The 22,543-nt window shown below is 35.9% G+C and overlaps 1 protein-coding gene and 2 pseudogenes across 1 annotated transcript; 2 read left to right on the top strand and 1 right to left on the bottom strand.

Annotated features, from left to right (window-relative positions):
• Positions 1–1,931, top strand: LOC143618205 (cytochrome P450 93A3-like; annotated as a pseudogene).
• A 135-nt stretch (positions 1,932–2,066) lies between these two features.
• LOC143618672 (ras-related protein RABA4d-like) lies at positions 2,067–7,918 on the top strand (annotated as a pseudogene).
• Positions 7,919–9,496: 1,578 nt separating this feature from the next.
• LOC143618216 (ras-related protein RABA4d-like) lies at positions 9,497–10,884 on the bottom strand. Its single transcript, XM_077090513.1, has 2 exons — positions 10,520–10,884; positions 9,497–9,987 (listed from the first exon to the last, which is right to left on the bottom strand). The coding sequence occupies exons 1-2, from the start codon at positions 10,729–10,731 to the stop codon at positions 9,546–9,548; spliced, it is 654 nt and encodes a 217-aa protein (XP_076946628.1). The 5' UTR covers positions 10,732–10,884; the 3' UTR covers positions 9,497–9,545.
• Between the last annotated feature and the right edge of the window lie 11,659 nt (positions 10,885–22,543).

Consider the following 22,543-nt stretch of genomic DNA (forward strand, 5'->3'; position numbering starts at 1 on the left):
TTGCATGGAAGAATAGTTTAGCCGTCACAGTTAGTCAACATACAACATTTTTATTTCAATGCTTGGCGTGCAGCAGTTCAATAAAAAAAAGCCACCATATAATTATACCATGTGATGATTTGTATAAAATTGAATAAACGTTAATTTCACTTCCTATAAATTTAATCATACCCTATGCTGTTAATCACATCCTCAGTTAATACTTAATTCACCTAGCCATGACTGATTTCCAAGGCTACTTCTTCTACTTTCTCATATGGCTAATCTCCACCACCATAATCCTAGCATTCTTTAAATCTAATCGTGCCAAATATCACCTTCCACCAACGCCCTTTTCGCTTCCCATTATCGGACATCTCCATCTTCTTGGTCTGATCCCTCACCAAGCTTTTCATCGGCTTTCACAACGATACGCCCCAGTTTTTCGTCTCTTTATGGGCTCTGAACCTTGTGTTGTTGCTTCTTCACCCGAAACAGCCAAAGAGTTCCTCAAAAACTATAAAAATGCATATTTGGATCGGCCAAGAAACTCAGCCACTATTTACATTACATACAGATCAAAAGATTTTGCCTTTACTCCATACGGACCCTAATGGAAATTCATGAAGAAGATAGTCATGTCGCAGCTCCTAAACGGTACAACAATTGATTCCCTCCTTCATGTAAGGCAAGATGAGATTAATCGTTTTATAAAATCATTATTTCAAAAGGCCAATACCGGGGAGGCTGTAAATCTTAACGCGGAGCTGGTGAAAGTGACTAATAATTTGATATCCAGAATTCTTCTGAGTGAAAGATGTTCAGAAAACACCGGGAAGGCAGATGACATAAGGAAATTGATCTTTGAGATAACTGAGGTGATGGGTACCTTCAACCTCTCGGATAACATATGGTTATTTAAGAGGCTAGACTTACAGGGATTTGGGAAAAGGGTGAAGGGTATTCATAGAAGATTTGATGCATTGATAGAGAGGATTATTAAAGAGCATGAAGACGCAAGAACAAAGGCGTTGGGATCTGAAGGGAAGGACTTGCTCCGCATTTTACTGGATATCGCGGAAGAAGAAAACACAGAGATAGATTTGACAAGAGAGAACATCAAAACCTTCATTCTGGTAACCAAAAACCCTTCATATAACCTTCAAAAATGCGTAGAATTATTTCCTACGTCTATAAACGACCTACAAATCCAAAAATTTCTATACTTGTTTTGTGTTTGTATGTGCAATGAAATACTAACTTATCTATCTTGTAATTCCAGAATATATTCGTTGCAGGGACAGACAATTCAGCGATTATCACCGAGTGGGCTTTATCGGAACTTATTAATCATCCAAATGTGATGATCAAAGCTATAGAAGAAATTGATAATGTTGTTGGAAAAAACAGACTTTTACAAGAATCAGACATACCGAACCTGCCATACCTTCAAGCAATAGTCAAGGAGACGCTACGTCTCCACCCACCTGTCCCAATGATTCCTAGAAAATCAACAGAAGATCGCACAGTCGCAGGTTACCATATACAAGCAAACATCAGTATTTTTATTAATGTGTGGGCTCTCGGACGGGACCCGAACTATTGGGAAAATCCACTTGAATTTAGGCCTGAAAGATTTGAGGAAAAGCTGATGGATGTGAGGGGACAACACTTTGAGTTGTTACCATTTGGAAGTGGGAGAAGGATGTGTCCAGGGACTTCATTAGGGCTAAATATGGTCTATGCAACATTCGGTGCTATGATCCAGTGCTTCGAGTGGAAGGCTGGGAAAGATGGGAATCTTACTAGCGTTGATATGGAGGAGGGACGTGGTTTAAACCTGCCTAGAGCTAACCCTTTGGTTTGTGTTCCTGTGGCTCGACTTCATCCGATCCCGTTGTCAGCTGATCATGCCATGGGTTGAGTTTAATCACACTGTTTTTATAAGCTGCTTTTGATTTTTATATGGATTATTATGTCAGTTTTGATAAGTTTTAAGTTACGCCCTTGTATCAAATAAAAATACATGTATACGCACGTTCTTATAATTGCTTCGATTTGAATTATCCGGAGAATGCCTTATATAGATGTATCAAATGTTGGTATCCGACGAGAAATATAGATAAACGAATAGGAAATAGGCTGAACGCTTTTGATTAATTGATAATAAGTTGCATACAATGAATGAATAATGAACTCTCTTATATAGAGATCGAGGATAACAATGGATATAAACTTAAGACCCGGACTTTAGTAACGAAGCTTGGCTAATTATAGGGGTGGCCAAAAGTACTCAAGGGTGAAGACTCAATACCTACAAAATTTCCAGATGAAATCAAAATGTTTCCCTCGTCATTCCCGTTTAAAAAATGATGAAAAGACACAATGTCGAGAAATAAGGCACAATGCCAAAAATAAACAAACAATACAATCAATGATAAATAAAAAAAGAAACAATAGTTCGCAAAATTTAACAAAATGCCAAACAAAATATAACACAATGTTGAATAATATAACACAATCTCAAGAAAAAAAAGACACAATGTCAAGGAAAAAAAGGCACAATCAATGATGAAAATAAATACAAAAAACAATGATAAACAAAAGATACAATGATGTTTTTTCCTCAACACCATGTCTTTTTCGACTTTTTTTTATATTTTTTTAGAACGAGGAAGACGGTTGAAATTTTTTGCGTTTTTACATTTTTAATTTTTATATTAAATTTTGAGTTATAATTTTCTTTTATTAATTTTTCAGTACTTTTTAAGAATTTTTTGTAGGCTAGAAATCCTACTCACCCTTCTTATTTTTATACTCTTTTTAAAATAATTTGACCCTTGTTTTTTTTATTTTGTATGATAATATATTTATTCGTAGGAATTTAGGATAAAGAGATATTCTTGAAGTTTTTAAATAACTTCAAAAATTTAGGATTATGGCTAACAACTTTTGATTATAAACAGGAAACTCTGGGTTTTTCTCCATTCATTTCCTTCTCTGCAAAAAGAAGTACTTGTCACTCCTTACTGTGTGTTGTCGTTGAAAAAACAAGGTATATATGATTTTGAAACCTTTTTTTATGGTTGATTGTTAAAGTTGCTTGTAATTGGAATATTATATTATTGTATAGGTTTGAAGATGTCACGATCGATTATGGATTCAAGGTTGTACTTATCGGTGACTCGGCTGTTGGCAAATCTCAGCTAGTTGCCCGTTTCGTGAAAAAGGAATTTACTTTAAATTCGAAAGCTGCGGTTGGGGTTGAATTTCAGACAAAAGTTGTGGTCATTGATCAGAAGTTTGTGAAAGCCTAGATTTGGGATACTGCTGGTCAAGAGAGGTATGCTTAAATCTTCGATCGTCTTCGAACAATGTTACCAACGCCACACTTAACTTTCACTTTTGTTGTAAAACTTAATCCTAGATTTACACTTAACTTCACACACACATTGATATTTATACGCAAAATGAGGAAACCTGCATTCGTTATGATCGAAATTAAGTATAAACCTTAAAGGATTTTTAACAATCGTATCACTCAATCAAATCAATAAACTCAACAAAGTCAATAGTCTCCACCTTTCTCTCCTAAAGTTACTCTAGTCAATATTCAAATTGAATAGTCTAGTTTGTTGTAACTGTCCATTATTCTCTCCTTTGTTTTATTATTTATAGTATTGTAAATCATAATGTAAATAAAGTGAGATTTCCTTCTTTCATGGTATCATCCTTACGACTCCTTTCCCTGTGATTATCATCATGACCACCACCACCAATGCTTCTTCTTCTTCATCCACCACTATTGAAACCAAGCTTCCAATGGCCACTATTCTCTACATGCTTACCATCAAACTCTCTTCCACAAACTACCTCTATTGGCAAAATCAACTTCTACCTCTTCTAGCCAACCATGAACTACTCGGCCATGTCGATGGCTCTATTCCTTCACCACCGAAGTCAATTATCGTCGCTTCTGTTGAGCAGCCTAACCCGGAGTTTACGGCTTGGTCGATCTCCGATCAACAGGCCATCCTTATTCTTAACTCCTCGCTCACAGAAGAGGCAGTTGCTGAAATCCTTGGCTTAACCACGGCTCGCCAAATCTGGACCACCCTTGAAGCGGCCTACAGCAACACTTCTCTTGAACGGATGCATCTGCTCCGTGACAATCTTCGTCGTTTGACGAAGGGATCCTCAATCGTATCAGATTACGGTCGTCGTTTCAAAGCCATCTGTGATCAACTCTCCGCCATTGGTGATCCTGTTAAAGACACTGATAAGACTCATTGGTTTCTTTGTGGTCTTGGTTCCACCTTTGAAAGTTGGTCCACCGCTATCCGCACCACCCGCGACCCGCTTCCCTTCCGTGATTTACACAAAATCAGAAAGCCAGGAACAATTCCTCTTGGCTATTAACCCCCCAGCCAATCCTCCCGTAGCCTTTGTTGCTCAAAATACTCCGGCCCGATCCACCGGTTACTCCTAAAATCGTAACCAGAAGCGTGGCTCATCATCTGGGTCCTACGCTCGTGGCCAATCATCGGGCTCCTCCTCTAATAGAACCCGTCGGCCTCCTCATTGCCAACTGTGCCGCACCAATGGACACTATGCGAACAAGTGTCCCAAACTTTCATCCTTCGTGGCCTCGACTTCCGGAAACAAAGACATTGCTCGTGCTTTTCACGCTCAATGTCATGTTCAAAACGAGGATGCTCCAGATTGGGCCGCCGACACTGGAGCAGATCGTCACATGACCGATGACACCGGTAATCTAACTTCCTTTTCTCCTTACAAAGGAGGGTCCTCGGTCACCTTTGGTAATGGTCAATCTTTACCCATTACTCACAAGGGTCATGTTTCATTAACCAAACATGTTAAATTAAATGATGTTTTGTTGTTCCGTCCTTAACTCGAAACCTTCTTTCTATTAGCAAGTTGACAAATGATTTTCCCGTTGATGTTCTTTTTTCTAACTTTTTTTTTGTGATCCAGGACCGGAAAACAAGCCAACCTCTCGCTCAAGGTCGGTGTGAAAACGGTCTTTACGTGCTTCGGGACAAGTCTTTTGCTTTTGTTGCTTCTGTTTCGTCTAATAAAGCCTCATTTGAATTGTGGCACACTCGTTTGGGTCATGTTGCTTTTGACATTATTAATGTATTAAAAAGACGATCTAATCCTCACGGGAAACAAATCTTCCCTGATCACCTCTTTCGCAGCCCATCTACATAAGGAATTTGCCATCAAAGACCTTGGCTCGCTAAGCTACTTTCTTAGACTTGAAGTAGTTCATGATGGAAATGGTCTTTTCCTTACCCAAACCAAATATGCCAACGATATTCTAACGCGAGCCGGCATGACCGAAGCCAAAACGGCTCCAACCCCACTTGCCTCGACCGACTCTTTCACCAAAGAAAGCAATTCCTTTTCCGATCCCACCCTTTATCGCTCTCTCGTTGGTGCTCTTCAGTACCTCACCATCACCCGTCCTGACCTCTCCTACGTCGGCAATCAAGCCTGCCAATACCTTCACTCCCCAACCGATCACCACTTTCAATTGGTTAAACGTATTCTTCGATATGTCAAAGGGACAATCTCTCATGGTTTAGTTTTCACACAACCAACAACGGCTTCAATTTTAGGGTACTCGAATGCGGATTGAGCTAGGTGCATTGAAACAAGAAGGTCAACTTATGGTTACTCAATTTTTTTGGGTGTGAACTTAGTCTCATGGAGTGCAAAGAAACAACCAACGGTATCACGTTCAAGCTGTGAATCGGAATATCGAGCAATGGCGAATGCTGCAGCTGAAATTGTTTGGGTCACTCATTTGCTACAGGAATTACACGCTCTTCCTAAAACTCGCCCGACTCTCTTATGTGGCAACAAAAGTGCTTTGTTCATGAGCCAAAATCCGGTTTCTCATAAGCGCGCGAAACACATTGACTTGGACTATCACTTTGTTCGGGAACTAGTTATGTCAGGAAAGCTACACACTAAGTTTGTTCCTACCAAGCTTCAACTTGCGGATATCTTCACAAAGAGCTTGCCTAGACCTCTCTTTGAACATTTTCGAGACTTGCTTCGCGTACGTCCGCCGCCGTTTCGCTTGTCGGGGGGTAACAACCATATCACTCAATCAACGGAGTGCAAAGAAACAACCAACGGTATCACGTTCAAGCTGTGAATCGGAATATCGAGCAATGGCGAATGCTGCAGCTGAAATTGTTTGGGTCACTCATTTGCTACAGGAATTACACGCTCTTCCTAAAACTCGGCCGACTCTCTTATGTGACAACAAAAGTGCTTTGTTCATGAGCCAAAATCCGGTTTCTCATAAGCGCGCGAAACACATTGACTTGGACTATCACTTTGTTCGGGAACTAGTTATGTCAGGAAAGCTACACACTAAGTTTGTTCCTACCAAGCTTCAACTTGCGGATATCTTCACAAAGAGCTTGCCTAGACCTCTCTTTGAACATTTTCGAGACTTGCTTCGCGTACGTGCGCCGCCGTTTCGCTTGTCGGGGGGTAACAACCATATCACTCAATCAACGGAGTGCAAAGAAACAACCAACGGTATCACGTTCAAGCTGTGAATCGGAATATCGAGCAATGGCGAATGCTGCATCTGAAATTGTTTGGGTCACTCATTTGCTACAGGAATTACACGCTCTTCCTAAAACTCGGCCGACTCTCTTATGTGACAACAAAAGTGCTTTGTTCATGAGCCAAAATCCGGTTTCTCATAAGCGCGCGAAACACATTGACTTGGACTATCACTTTGTTCGGGAACTAGTTATGTCAGGAAAGCTACACACTAAGTTTGTTCCTACCAAGCTTCAACTTGCGGATATCTTCACAAAGAGCTTGCCTAGACCTCTCTTTGAACATTTTCGAGACTTGCTTCGCGTACGTCCGCCGCCGTTTCGCTTGCCGGGGGGTAACAACCATATCACTCAATCAAATCAACAAACTCAACAAAGTCAATAGTCTCCACCTTTCTTTCCTAAAGTTACTCTAGTCAATATTCAAATTGAATAGTCTAGTTTGTTGTAAATGTCCATTATTCTCTCCATTGTTTTATTATTTATAGTTTTGTAAATCATAATGTAAATAAATTGAGATTTCCTTCTTTCAATTTTGATAATAAAGATGCAGTATAATAGGTCAATAGGTGATGCATTTGATTATTCAAATCCTAAGTTACCTTGTTTTATTATTATTGCAAAATTTAAAATTCAAGTTATACAACCTGTTTTATGGTGTTTAACATGAACATTACTGCAAGACACATAGAACTTATATTTGTATACTTTTTTTTTCAAAACTTATATAGCTTCAAGTTATTGATCATGTTAAACAATTCTCCGTATTTCAGATACCGAGCAGTGACAAATGCATATTACCGAGGAGCAGTTGGTGCGATGTTGGTATACGACACTACTAAACGCCAAACATTCGACAATTTAACAAGGTGGCTAGAGGAACTCAGGAGACATGCTGATGAAAACATAGTCATCATGCTCATTGGAAACAAATGTGACTTGACAAGCTCAAGAGGTTCTTGGTGGATGCAGGACTTGGGACCGCCAGGATGATTATGCAGGATGAGCCTAAAGGAGTTCCAATCAACCGAGCCACCAGGTTTGAGAATAAGGTGGGATTCTATAGCCTATGCGCCTGCGTGTCAGTTGAAGAGGCCCAGGAGTTTGCAAAAATAGAGAATCTATACTTCATGGAGACATCAGCACTTGAGTCCACAAATGTCGAAAGTGCGTTTCTTACAGCAATGACAGAAATTTATAGGAGGGTTGTAAGTAAAAGAACTCTGAGTGCTGAAGAAGATTTTGGGAAATCAGCGTCTCTTAAAGGAAATGCGATACTTGTTCCTAATCAAGATGAAACCGCTGGTGGAATGGGTGGCTGCTGTGTATAGTTTATCTAATTATCTATCAATCTATTTTCGATCAGACCTCCACACCCAGATTGGCTTTTGTTAGTTTTTCTTCTTTGATATTGTCATTCATCTAAGGTGATTTTTGCGAATGCATGCTGAAGCTTTGCACAGAGAGCGTATAGACTTACTTCTCTAGGATCATTTGAGTAACATCAATAACAATTCTATGATGGTTTCTATCTCTTTCACTAGTTAATGAACATGACTCTTTTTTTCACAAATTTCTAGTGGCATTCATGTCAGATAAAGTGTCAAAGTTGACAAATGGTAAGTACTCTCTATCAATTTTGACCGTTTTTTCATTAAAAATTATACGACATGACTCGCTTCACTTTCTGATCTTGTCTGACAATCCGATCTCGTACCCGCACCTTGAATGTTGTTAAATAATCTATTTATCTTAATCAATTTTGGAAATGGTAAAGTACTCTTTTATCAATTTTGACTGTTTAATGAAAAAACAGTCAAAATTCCAAGTTTTTTAAAGAGTCAAAATTGACAGAGTATTTTTTTAAAGAAGAGAAAAGGGTATTAAAATTGGCAAGTACATCACAACTTTAGCATTCCAACACAGGGTATATGATAATTTAGCACCCATAATCCAACATCCAAGAGAATGTTTATATAGAATGATGTATTTGAAATGTTTATTTCATGAAAGTTTTAGTTAACTCTGATGTTTAGAATTGTACGTGTTTATGAGTAAATCCAACGTTACGTGAGGTGCTCGGATTCGGGGCCTTACAAGATGCCTCTTGAATGGGCGATGTTATGCAATGTCTGAAAAAGGAGAAAAGTTTGCCATTCCAATTGGCGATGTTCTGCCATGTATTCACGAGCCACTTCAAGATTAAGTACATTATATTATATACATTGATAATATATACAAGGACCATTATTCTTTTGAATTAGATTTCAACACATTCAATAAACATATCCACAAATTTGTTTCTTTCATACATTCTCGAACCATAACCATCTTTCATTATTGGTTTATAGTTGCCACTACAATTGGCGATTCGTTACAGGGTGGTCCACTAAATAACGATTTGTTTCTCTCATATGACGTTTTTTCATTCATTAATTAGCAAAGCCACAGCGTTCGATTCACAAGTGCCAAGGCTATGCTATGCTTTTTTGAAGTACTATAAACTTAGCATTAAACATTATTATTATCTATGTTATTATTTGTATTCTTAACATTGTTATTATCTTCTGTTAAACACACTACCAATCATACTATTCGTTTGATTGTTCTTGTTTATATATCAACTTTTTTTTCCATCATCCCATTGCGATTTTCTGAGAGCCTGAAAGGTTAAATCTAACTTAAAATCATATGACACTTTATCTTATACCTCAAGAAACTTATATATATATGCACAATATCAACATGCTCTTTACAAGAAAAGAGAAACCATCTTAGAATTGTTATTAATGTTACCTAGTGAACTTCTATACTCTCTTTGTACAAAACTTCAGCATTCATTCGCGAAATTCGCCCTAGATAAATGACAATATCAAATAAGAAAAACTAACAAAGCCAATCTGAGTGTAGAGATTTGAAAAGAATATATAGATAGATTGATAGATAGATGGACAACTATCAACAGCAACCACCCTGCTGTGCACCACCAGTGTTTGTGTTTTCTTCTTGGTTTGGAACAAGTATAGCTGTTCCTTTAAGAGATCCTGATTTTCCATTATCTCCTTCAGCACTTAATGATTTCTTACTTATAATCCTATATATTTCTGTCAAAGCTGTAAGAAACGCGCTTTCGACATTTGTGGACTCGAGTGCTGATGTCTCCATGAAGCATAGATTCTCTCTTTCTGCAAACTCTTGGGCATCTTCAACTGGTACTGCTCTTAGACTTGTCAAGTCACATTTGTTTCCAATGAGCATGATGACTATGTTTTTATCTGCATGTCCTCTGAGCTCTTCTAGCCACCTCGACATATGGTCGAACGTCGGGCGTTTAGTCATGTCATATACCAACATCGCACCAACTGCTCCTCGATAATATGCACTTGTCACTGCTCGATATCTGACATGCAAAGAGTTCATTATTAATAACATGCAGCTATATATGTTTTATATGCAACAATACAAATATAAACTCTATGTTTGCTGCATGCATGGTCTCTAAACGATATTCATGTTGAACACGATTAATAGTTGTATGAATTGAATATCAAATCTGAAACAATAAGACACGGTTCAATATTATAAAAGTTACATTGGATTTTAATGATCCAATGTATAACCTATCTGCCTATATTAGTTCATGATTCTAATTTAACCGTTTGTACTATTTTAACTTTCAGTTTCATCGTAATCAAATGCCCCCCCACTTGAGTATTCATAATAGATTCACACTTAGCTTCCAATTGATCCTTTCAAGTGAAAATCTATGATAATTGGCGAGTGTGATTACGTATGACAATAAAAGTGAAAGTTAATAGTGGTGTTGTTCAAATTTGCAGTAAGGCATATTAATATCCAATTTTCCTAAAATCAAAAGGTTCCAAGATGATCAAAGGTAGATAGTAATCAAAAGATTTAAGATTTAAGCATACCTCTCTTGGCCAGCAGTATCCCAAATCTGTGCTTTCACCATCTTCTGATCAATAACCAAAGTTTTCGTCTGAAATTCGACCCCAATCGTAGCTTTTGAATCGGCATTAAATTCATTTTTCGTAAAACGGGCAAGTAGCTGGGATTTTCCAACAGCCGAATCACCGATCAATACAACCTTGAATCCATAATCGATCTTTGCATCATTCGACATCCTCAAATTCTACCAGTAAAAAGAAGACCCTACACGTCGATCCTCCTCCTAACACAATATAGAAATACTCCTATCTTTCCTTGGATTAATCATGGGAAACCTTTTCAACTGTGATCCAAAAGATTCTTTTGTTGCATATGATAATAATAATAATAACAAACACGTCAATGTGAAGAAATAATTTCCCCGAATATGAAGAATTAGCTGTTGGTAATGCGTTTTCAGGGCAAGCTAGGGTTTGTCAAGAAATGGGCATGGCGATCTTGTTTTCGTCTTGATCGAGGAAAGCCAAAAGGGGGATGCATGGGTTATCAAAACTACCTAAAAAAAATATTAAGAAAACATAATTGATCGGGTTAGAATCGCAAAGGTGATGTGTTTTTGATATAAATTAAGAATTAGATATTTAATTTGTTTGTAAGATAATGCTTAAACAATACTAAAAACTAAAAAACAAACAAAAAGTTTGTATCGTGTCCTAGGCATGGTTATTATGGTTTATGAGTCTACTGCACCCTTGACCAAGATCATAAATTAACGCACCCATGGGCATGGGGATCTGCTGTCACCGTCCAGGAGTTGGTCGAACCAAGGGTGGCAACCTTGATCCTTCTCATTTTAAATGAGTTAATTTTAGTTATTTTAAAATTAAATGGATCGGTTTAGGTTAGAGATTTTAACTAAATTGGTTAAAACGGGTCACTTGAAATTCCGTCTTGTTATTTTCGGGTCAAATTGGGTCGACAACTTCAAATAAATGGGTCGGTGTGGGTTAGTGTCATAAGGAAATGTGGCAGGTTCGGATCGGAACGGGTTTTTGCATGAGACAGGTTTCGCCGCGAAACAAGTTTGTTTTTTTGTTCCGTTTAGTCTGTTTTTTCAGTTTTGTTTATGTTTGGTTTCAATATTTTTTGATCGATTTTTTCGATTTCGATTGATTTGGTTCGGTTTTGGTTTTTTATTTCATTTTCGTTGATTTTTTCGGTTTCGGTTTGATTTCTCGGCGGTTTTTTTTTGAACGAGTACAACGAAGAAAACATTTTAGTTTTTTTACTTTTTTTAAATTTATAGTTTGAGTTATAATTTTCTATTATTTTTTAATATTTTTTGAGAGGTTTTTGATCTTAATAGAAAATCCCTAAAAAATGTTGTAAAAAAATAATGAAAAAAAAATCATAAATCAAAATATAAATAAAAACCAAAAAAACTTATAAAAACTAAAATATTTCCGATGTTATTCTCATTCAAGAAAAATAATAATAAAATATCTGAAACCCGTTCGACCCAACCCAACCCATTTGACACCTCTAGTCATACCATATAAAAAATTACATTTGTATTTATACGTAAAAATTTGAATGATCCAATATCGACCTCCTAATTTTTTTAGATTAACCACATGAAATTTGGAGGCGCGCCCCTATTAAAAATTAAGATAAAATTTACATATTTATGAATAAATATAATATATATAAATCTACTTATATTATTAAAACAAAAACCTTATTCCATATGTCATTCAACTAAATTATTATCATTTATAGAATTACTAAAAAAGTTACAAATATAACTTTAAATGTTGTATTTTTTTTTCCGAACGGTGACTTTCACAGTTAAGCTATCTCACTGCGCAAACACGGAGCGTCGCACCCCGCCACCCCACTCAGGCCAACTATGTTGACATGATCGGGATCCACGCTGGCATCCGAGTTTGGCTTGGCGTTCCCGGTAAAACCCAGTTGGCTCACCCCGCATGAAGGCATGACAGGTTTTAATGCTCTGGTAAAATCCGGTCGGAATCAAGATTCGAACCCGGGACATCCGGGTCATCCATCATGTTCCTGGCCATTGGGCAAGCCCCGCTGTTCTATTAAATTATATTTTTAGATATTTATAAAATTATAAAAATTTATTTATCATTATTTATATCTTATTACTCCATAAAGTATGTTATTATGTATATTATTAATAACAACAAGGATTTGTCTCCTGTCATATGTCTACTGCAATCACCATCTAAGTACCAAATACTATTAATAGTCTTAACTACCCTGCATACATTATGCAATTAATTAGACAAAGGCCCCTAGGGCATTTTTGTCCACAGAAGGTCAACGGTAAAGTGACAAAACTTGTTTATTTCCAAGAAAATATTTATTTTTTGATGAGGTGTCATTTGAAGATGAGTAACCTTTAGGTAACGAAGTAAATACTTGTTCCTCAAATTTCACAATTTTAGGTTTCTCAATCTTCAATTTTGAAATTATTATTGATGGATCGTCAGATTTTTCAATCTCTGGATCCCTTTTGTTTTTATCTTTACAATTTGTTTTCCAAATGGCTTCGTTTTTACGTTTTACTTTATTGACTTTGGATCTCACATCCATTTCACTGGGTTCACTATCGGCTTGATCAGTTCTAGAGTGGACTACTGAAATTTCCACTCATTAATTGACAAAGCTAGTTTTGAATGTCAACATGTTTCTTGAACCAGATCTTGCAATTTCTCGCAAGGTGAGAAGGATGATCAGAAACAAAACAACATTTTCTCGTCAGTTACTTGTAGTAATCGTTTGCAATATGGTATTGTTTTTGCTGTGAAGAAGGTGGATTCGAGGTTTGGTATTAACTTTCATATATCCTGTCTGAGTTGTAGACTTGATCATCACACGCTTTGGCATATTGCGTCTCAAGATTATAATAACCATGACCACAGTAATGTTGGTCGACTTGTAATATTGAGGATGATTGATTAGCATGATTAGTTGTTTGAGAAAATGTTTATCGGTTATGGGGTGGAACATACTAACTAGAAGTACTACGTTGGTTAACATTTTCAAACACTTTGTTATTAGTTGGATCATCCTTAACACCACAACTTCTAGAAGACCAACTATGCGTATCAACATATATATAGCATTATCAACCATATCAATATAAACATTATCAACCAAATCAACACACGCATTATCAACCACATTAACATATTGATTTTGTTTTAGAAAATTTTTGTTAGTTTCTTGAAAAATTTGAGTTTCATTATCAGTAAGTCAACCATTCACAAAGACATTACCTATACTTTTGCTAGTTTTATCTAATGAAAACTGTTCATGATGAAGAAATATCATCTTTAACTGGTAGGTGATCAAAGTTTATTTCATTTATTATTTAATTGAGCCAGAGTTAGAGTTTGATTAGTTAAATGTTAAGTACAAATATATGGTTATGTACTTGAGTTTGTGTGCCGGTTTGCCGACTCAGTAACCAGTGTTTGCATCATGCAAACAAAGTGCCTCCTACGCTGGCAAGGCAACGATTTTTGACTTTGATAACAAAACGTATAAAAGAAAGACGCGATCATAATATATATTAGGTGTATTTAGTTTCTGAATATTAAAACTCTTTATTTTAACATTCTTTACATGGGTTTGTTTATTGTCTCTATATTTATTTAGCGTTTAAAAGAGAAAGTGTATGCCAATGAAGAGGTAGCCTTGTCCCAGGTGGTAAATGGTGTTTGGATTGGGATATATGGATGAAATTACTGGAAAGAGATGTTTACGGTGTTTTCTATCAGCACTTGGTTAACAGGTAAAATATTTACAAACAATTATGGTAGCTTTGTAGTTTATTATACAAATTCCATTAAGGTAATAATCAAAATCGAAAACTTGCAGCCCATGATGGCTAATTGATTAAAAAATGTCATAAGATAGTTACCAACGAGATAAAGATATTATTATCGTTAAAATACATATGAATGAAGTTACAAACTTTGGTTTAGCATTTCTAGTTCTTACGTTATGTTAAGGAACTAGCGAACTACGGTTGCAAAAATTGGCTAGGACAAATTTCTATCCATGAATCCTACTGAGAAATAATCTTATCAAATAACGACATTAATGAATATGTTATTGTGGTTATCAAGACTTGTTAGCTGGTTGGGCTACTCGAAACATACACATCATTACATCTCTTCGCATATTGCACTTGATTAATGAAATATCTTTCTCTCTCTACATCACGTTTTCTCTTAGTTTAGCTTGGATTTTCTCTTTAATGAAGTCGGATCTCCAAACCGACACAAAAACAATATCACAAGGTTTTGGCTTGAGTGTGTTGTGTAATTTAGGTGGAATATGAATATGGTGAAAGGTTATTATACTCCTAAGCCCATGACATAATTAAGCCCATTATCTTTCATTAAACCCACCCATTTGTTTTAAGCCCATTTATAAATTCAAAAACTTTATTAATAATAAATCTTTCTTATTTCAAATGGTTTATAAAAACTAGATGTTACAAGATCCATATAACATTTTCTTTGACTAATGGAGCAGTTTTGGGTCTCAGCCGCATGGATCATCTGGATCTTCAGTAACATTTTGCATGTTGACACAAAGATGATAATAAAATAGAGAAGGCAAAATGTTTATCAAATGAACTGATAATATTACTGAATAAGCAAATGGCCTTAAATAGGCAAAGTACATAACGGAAACAAAGACTTAATCAAATAACAAACTAGCATATGAAATAGTAAACATAAACATGCAAAACTTAGAGAGAAAATAGCCAAAAGACCAGGCCTTTATTCAACAGCTAACAACTCCAAATTCATTCTTCTAACGGTCACACAATTCTTGAATCAGCTCCAATATTGCAAACTGACTTTCACCAGGAGTGGGAGAGTAACGTTCTTCAATAGTACTCTTCTCCCGCTTGACCTATAACATACATGATCAACATATTTTGGCAACTATTCTTCAGAATTGAAGTTGAGTGGCATATCACGGACAAAGTAAGACTCAATGTTAGAAGGAGCAGTAGTGCCTGTACCTGAAAGATACGATAGTTGAGACATCATAGCTTCATAGGCAGCATCAACTGGATCTTCACCACCAGAACATGTCGGATTGCCTTCACCCGCATTACCTTTACCACCACCACCTTCACCCGACTCATCATTATTGTCTTCCTCGTCCACTGCATCCTCTACATCATCATCATCTTCTTCCACATCCTCATCGTCATCACCGAAGATCTTTTTCAACTGAAGGTACTTCTTCTCAAGAACTTTCTGTACAACGGTCAGTTGATCTTTGACTGTATCAAGCTCAGCCTTGTAACCTTCAACTGTTTTCTTCAAAGCATCATATTCTGACTTATGAGTTGCTTTATCTTTTGTCACCTGATCTTCAGTGAGCTTTAACTGACTAAGCTTCATTTCGATGTCCACAATATGTGAGGCATTAAGAGCTAATCTTCTTTGGGTTTCAGTAGATTGCTTTGTCAATTCTTTGATCAGTAATAGATGTGCCTTTTCTTTCTGCCGAAGTTCCTTGATCATGTCGTTCTGAGCTGTAATAAGCTCAAACAACTTTAGCATCTGATCGTTTTGTTTCTTGTTCTCTGCTTCCAGAGCAACAATGCGTTTAAGCACAGGATCAGTGATCACTAGAGGTGGTGTGTTCTTAGAGGGTGGTTTGGAAGATACGGGATCAGGAGTTAGGATGGTTTGGTCAATCTTTGATAATGCATCTTTGAGGGCTCCGGTTGAGGCAATCGGTTGTTGTTTCTTTTGGTGAGATTGAGACTTGGCGGCTAGATCAGCTTCTTTTCTGTTTGCAGCAGGTAGTTCGAGTCGTTCTTTCCTATATATTTCTGTCAAAGCCGTAAGAAACATGCTTTCGACATTTGTGGACTCGAGTGCTGATGTCTCCATGAAGCATAGGTTTTTTCTTTTTGCAAATTCTTGGGCATCTTCAACTGGTACTGCTCTTAGGCTTGTCAAGTCACATTTGTTTCCAATTAGCATGATGACAATGTTTTTATCTGCATATCGCCTGAGACCTTCTAGCCACCTCGTCATATGGTCGAACGTCAAGCGTTTAGTCATATCATATACCAACATCGCACCAACTGCTCCTCGATAATATGCATTTGTTATTGCTCGGTAACTGACACACGGAAAGTTAGATAACATTAATTATTAATAACATGTAGATAAGTTTATATTATATAATAAAACAAATATAATTTCTATGTTTGTTGCATTACTAACGCATGCATTGCGTAATGAGAAATTTTTGTGTTGTTGAACACCATAAATAGCTGTTTGACTTGAATTTCAGATCTGAAACAATAATACAAGGTTCAAACTCTCTTTACTTTCAGTTGCATCATACTCATATTAGATTTACACTTAATTTTCAATTGATATCGCTAAGGTGTAAATCTTTGATTAATTGGCGAAAATGAAAGTTAATAGTGGCATTGGTCAAATTTTCTGTACAAAATATTGTTAAGCAATAAGTGATATTTTGGCATATTAACGTCCAATTCACCTAAAATCACATGGTTCCAAGATGGGTAGAAATCAAAAGATTTAAGCATACAATATCCCAAATCTGGGCTTTCACCATCTTCTGATCAATGACAGTAACTTTTGTCTGAAATTCAACCCCCATCGTAGCTTTCGAATCAACGTGAAATTCATTTTTCACGAAACGGGCAACTAGCTGAGATTTGCCAACGGTCGAGTCACCGATAGGTACAACCTTGAATTCATAATCAATCTTTGCGTCCTTGAACATCCTCAAACCCTGCCAATATCACGTCAATCCGGTCCCAATCCTCCTAACACAAAAAAGTGATACAAAAGATTGTTTTGTTGCATATATATAACAATAAGTCAATAAGAATAAAGACATCAATGTGAAGAATTAGTTGGCGATCTTTTTTCCTTTTGATCGAGGAAAGCCAAAAACGAGATCGCAAAGGTGATGTGGTTTGATGTAAATAATTACAAATTTATTTTGTAAGATAATAATTACGTATAGCAAAAAACTAAAAATAAAAAACAAACAAAAAATTATGGTTTGCTAGCTATCTATTTTAAAATTTTATATAGTATTTGTTATAACACACTAATAATCGATGATCTAGATTATGAATTCACACAACAGATACAATTATTGTGACTCAAAGCCAGAGTAATCAACCATAGGCATGGGCATCATAGTGCCATCATACGGGGACAGCCGCACCCTGTGAAAAAAAATTGTTGGGTTTATATGTTAAAATCAACTTAACGAAATTTCGACATCCGACCTCCCTAGATTTTCAAGAAGGATTCCATGAAATTTCGAGACGCACCCTTATTAAAAATTAAAATAGGAATATACATATTTACGAATATAAATCTAATATAAATCATTATCAAAATAAACACATATATAAACATTTAAGTTTTTTAAGCCATATAACTATGTAGGTCCCTGAAACGGATCTAACAAATTGTTCTTGGATCAAGCTAAGTTGTAGGCTAGCGAAAATCACCTACAACCGAGCTAGATTTGGGATCTTGTTAGTATCTGTGTTATTTACTATAATTGGTAAGTTTAGAGTGATTGGATGGATAAGGTTAGAGAGAGAGTAGAAGTTTTTCAAAAGGTTATTGTGTGCATGGCAATGCATCCACTATTTATAGTGGAAGGCATGCCATGCATCTTTCCATTTATTTTCGGTCCCATGGTCTTTGTTTACAAGGCCTCGGGCCCAAACATACATCAAATACAAAACAAAAGCACAACATACAAAGTTACAAACGATAATTAGCTAACAAATACAAAAGACTTATAACAATGAAATGGGCTCTACAATCTCCCTATAGTCTTTAATACTGTTAGTTGCTTCTGTCTTGAGTCCGTCTCATACTCAAAAGCATCGGGGCGATCGATTAGTTGATTTTCAACAATGTAGCGAACAAACTTGTTAAACTTCTCAACTATTCGATCGGTGTTTCCCTTAGCTATATCTTCAAGCGTGTGTAGAGGATACTTGTACAACTCCATTATGTCTGCCTCACAGAACCCCATCAACTCATGCTCGTCAAAGAAACGAAAAGATCGCAGCTGCTTGCAATGCACAACTGCTTCACCAGTCTCACCATCAAAGTCCCAAGAAGTGAAGTCTGAAAGAGTGTCGGGAGCAAAAGGTTCTCCGTGATAATCTGCGCGCCCGTCCTTTGGCATCTGACAAGAACCGAGCCCCGGTGCGGAAGCGTGTGACACGGTAATAAACGAGCTCGAATCCGGGATCTAAATTAATAACTTGTATTCACTCTTGAAAGATTTATGGACGGATGTGGAGAGTTCGATTCGATTAACAATCAATATAAGATGAACAATTGCAATCGAAACACAAATAGATAGATGTAGTAGTATGATTTTATTAACCGAATGATTTACATGAATAATACTCATACATACATACATACTCATAATCGCTCGACCACCCGGGAAGAGCTTATCCCCAGGGGCAAACTCTCTAATACATGAAAATATCACACATGCACACGACTAAACAAATTATCTAAATCATCCATTTATACTAGTCTTGTGCCTTCCGTCTTTTGGATATGACCAAACAAATAATATAAAACATAATAATTCGCCCGAAAACATCTTCAATCACTTGTTATAACATCTTTTTGTCTTGCATTAATGTTTATTATAAACGAGTAATGATTCGATGCTCGGTCTAAATTATAAAACCCAACAATCTCCCCCTTAGACCGATGCCATCGAATCACTTTCACGATCACCTCATAAACCGATGCCTTTCATTGAAATTCTCCCCTTCACGTTAAGCATCTCCATTTTTTAAACGGATACAAATGTATGGCATAAAACGAGGCTTCAAACTCAAATAATCAACTTCGAGTCAATCCGAAACCGTAAAAGGAAATAATTTACCTTCGAATGAGTCTTCCACTTGATTCAACAAAAAATTGCGATGAAATTCTATATAATTCTTCTCCCCAAATTTTGTTGCAATATCTTTAACGAACGTGTCTTCAAATCAAGTTCGAGTGAAAACATAAAACTCTTCAATTCCAATAATATTGACCATCCCTATCACGGATTGTTGATAAAATTCGAAAAAAAAAACGAATTAAAATAATACTTTTGTGGTTGAAAGTTGACATTTGACTTGGTCAACTCTTGAAATGAGCCGGAAAATTAACCATATTGTTCTTGTAAGCATCTCGTTGAAGTCGTGAAATTTTGGTGAATTTTGCCCATTTTTGCTCAAAAATCTTCAAAACTACCAAAATGCCCCTCGTTGACCGGTACAGTCAACGGATGAGTTGACCATAAAAATCACTCCAAAATGGTCAATCATATTTGGGCAAACATCTTTCATGTAGAACACTTGGTCAAAAAGTCAACAGAGAAACAAGTATACATTCTTTTCTTAAACTATGCTCGTTTGACTTTTGAAAGTCAACTGTTATAAGTTACCCAAAAGTTCTTCCAAGCACTTGAAAATGTTCACGAACAATTGCTTTTTGGTCACAAAGACTCATTTTTTTCACAAACACTTAAGATATTTAGACAAGTTTTCACCAACTTTAAGTACCCGTGAATAAATCTTGAGGTCCCTTCACAAATAGATAGGCTACTTAGCCAAATTTTCATTAAGAACAACTACTCGTGACCAAATGCTTCACGAGCACTTAAAATACTTAAAGAATATCTTAAGTACTCGATCCCAACACAAGTACGACCCCTTCTCTTTAATGCGATCACGAGTAAATAATATTTAGCCAATTTTTCCGTGTAAAATAACTACTCGTGACCAAATTGCAAGTACTCTTGAATGACCGTGAAATTTCGCTTCACAAGCGCCTACACTTATAATATTTTCTAGTCAACGTTAGATGCTCGTGACCAATTGCTAAGTGCCCGGGACAAAAGTTATATACTCGGGACCACTCGGGACAAAAATTATATACTCGAGACGCATAAAAACTTGACGTTTCTGCACATTTACTCGTTTCTGCATCAACGATTACCAAAAATGCCGATGTAGAATTATATATATACCAGCAGTAAATTACTAACATGTCCCTGCAAATTATTAAGATCAGCATCAACAAATACATCAGCAAATAAGTCTTATCAGCAGTTGCAGCATGCCAGCATGTATCTTTTCATGCAGTCAAATCAGGTGATCGTGTTATTTCAGCATCTATCTACTCAAGATCATCAGCTCATTAAACAAATAACTACTTTTGAATACCAAATCATCCCATTAATTATCATTGCAGCGGCAGCTGATTATGCAGCAAAACAGTAAACATATCAGCAGCAACTTTCAACAGCAAACGTTTTCTGGAAACTCATCAGCATATGTTCGAGATTATTATTTGAAGTGAAGCAGCTACCTTATTTCGAAAACAAATATCTGTGCTATTTTATTTGCTCAAACGTATACAATGTCTTTTTACATAAAACTTTCACTCTTTTTACAAAAAGTCTGTTTTATCCATAAATATTTCTTATCACCACATTTGCTTTACTTTTGCCACAAATGTTTTTTTTTCAAACAATCTCTGGTTATCACAAAATATTATGTTTCTCTAAAAAATGTCCTTTTCATCAACAAAATGTCTTCTTTGTTACAAAAATATCTTTTCCACCACAATTTTCTTTGCAGAAATTAATCATAACTAAAGCACATCAAAAGGCTATCTTATTATCTTTAATAAATTAACAGCCTATGATTAATATATAATATCACATAACTACTATTTTCATATTTATAGTTAGTTATGCCTTTTTGTTTTTGGAAGATTGAAATTCTTCGAATGGTCTAATCTTCAACAATTTGTCTGGTTGTTGTTACACTTCTAAAGTTCTAATGCGAGTTATGATACAATTCTCCCAATCAGAATGCCCTCCAATGGCGAAGGATCGCGTAGTGATGTACATAACAAAAGGCATTGAATACAAGTTCATGTTTACTGAATAGAGTGATATGTAAAGCAACTAAAATAGGTGGTTTGTTTCGACTTTTGAGTGTTGGTGAGTTTTTCTAACAAAGAAATGGAAGAATTGAAAATTTGATTTATGTTCTGTTTTTAGTCATGTTTTGATTTGTGTTGAATCTTATGTTTATGTTTACACTATATATATTTGACTGCAAAAAGAAAAAAAGAAGAGAGAAAAAAAAGCATTATGCATGTTGAATTAAAATAATGACAATAATGGTGACAGTGAAACGATCACTATGTGTGATACGTGGGAGGTCGGATGTTACAAATACATTACTATTAATGCCATAGTAGTGATGCACTAATAGAATAAAAATTTGGAATGGAACACATACCTATTTAATTAGAGTTATTGACCTTGATGATACAAACATGTTGACCCGGTATAGGATCTATGTATAAGTGTATGACAACATGAGTATGATCGTTGTTGGGAATACTTACACAATAAGTTTTATAAAATGTTTTGGTGGAAAAAAAATGTGAATGAAAGATCCTACTGAATTGAATTGGGTCCAGAAATATAAGAAATAATGAGAATAACTTATAAAAATGATTGGAATTAATTTTTTGTTTGATGTATCAACTAAATTAAATCATAACCACATAAATTGGAAACTACTCGAGTTTCCAAAGCAGAAAACACTCTTTTCTTATTCTCTGAATAATATTATAGTAATCCGTTACATAAATATAATATCGAATTACATTTCCTATGCCATCTAGGGTTCACCGAGTAAGTAATTAGGTAAGATTCACTATATCATATCAATTTATCAGGACACAACTTTGTCCGTTTCCTTGATTTTTAGTTTCCCAAAATTCTATTTTAAAAAATTTATAAAAAAATCATAATTTTACATGTTTTCAATTAATTGTAGAATTCAAATTTTAAATTTGCAACAATAATAATTAAAAAAAAGAAGGATAATGGCAAAAAGGTAATAAATTAGTGGTTGGGAGAAGGCC

This window comes from Bidens hawaiensis, unplaced genomic scaffold (genome assembly GCF_021521415.1).
Source record: "Bidens hawaiensis isolate Kalapana, Puna unplaced genomic scaffold, B.hawaiensis_p1.1 tig00002338_1, whole genome shotgun sequence".
Classification (NCBI taxonomy): domain Eukaryota; kingdom Viridiplantae; phylum Streptophyta; class Magnoliopsida; order Asterales; family Asteraceae; genus Bidens; species Bidens hawaiensis.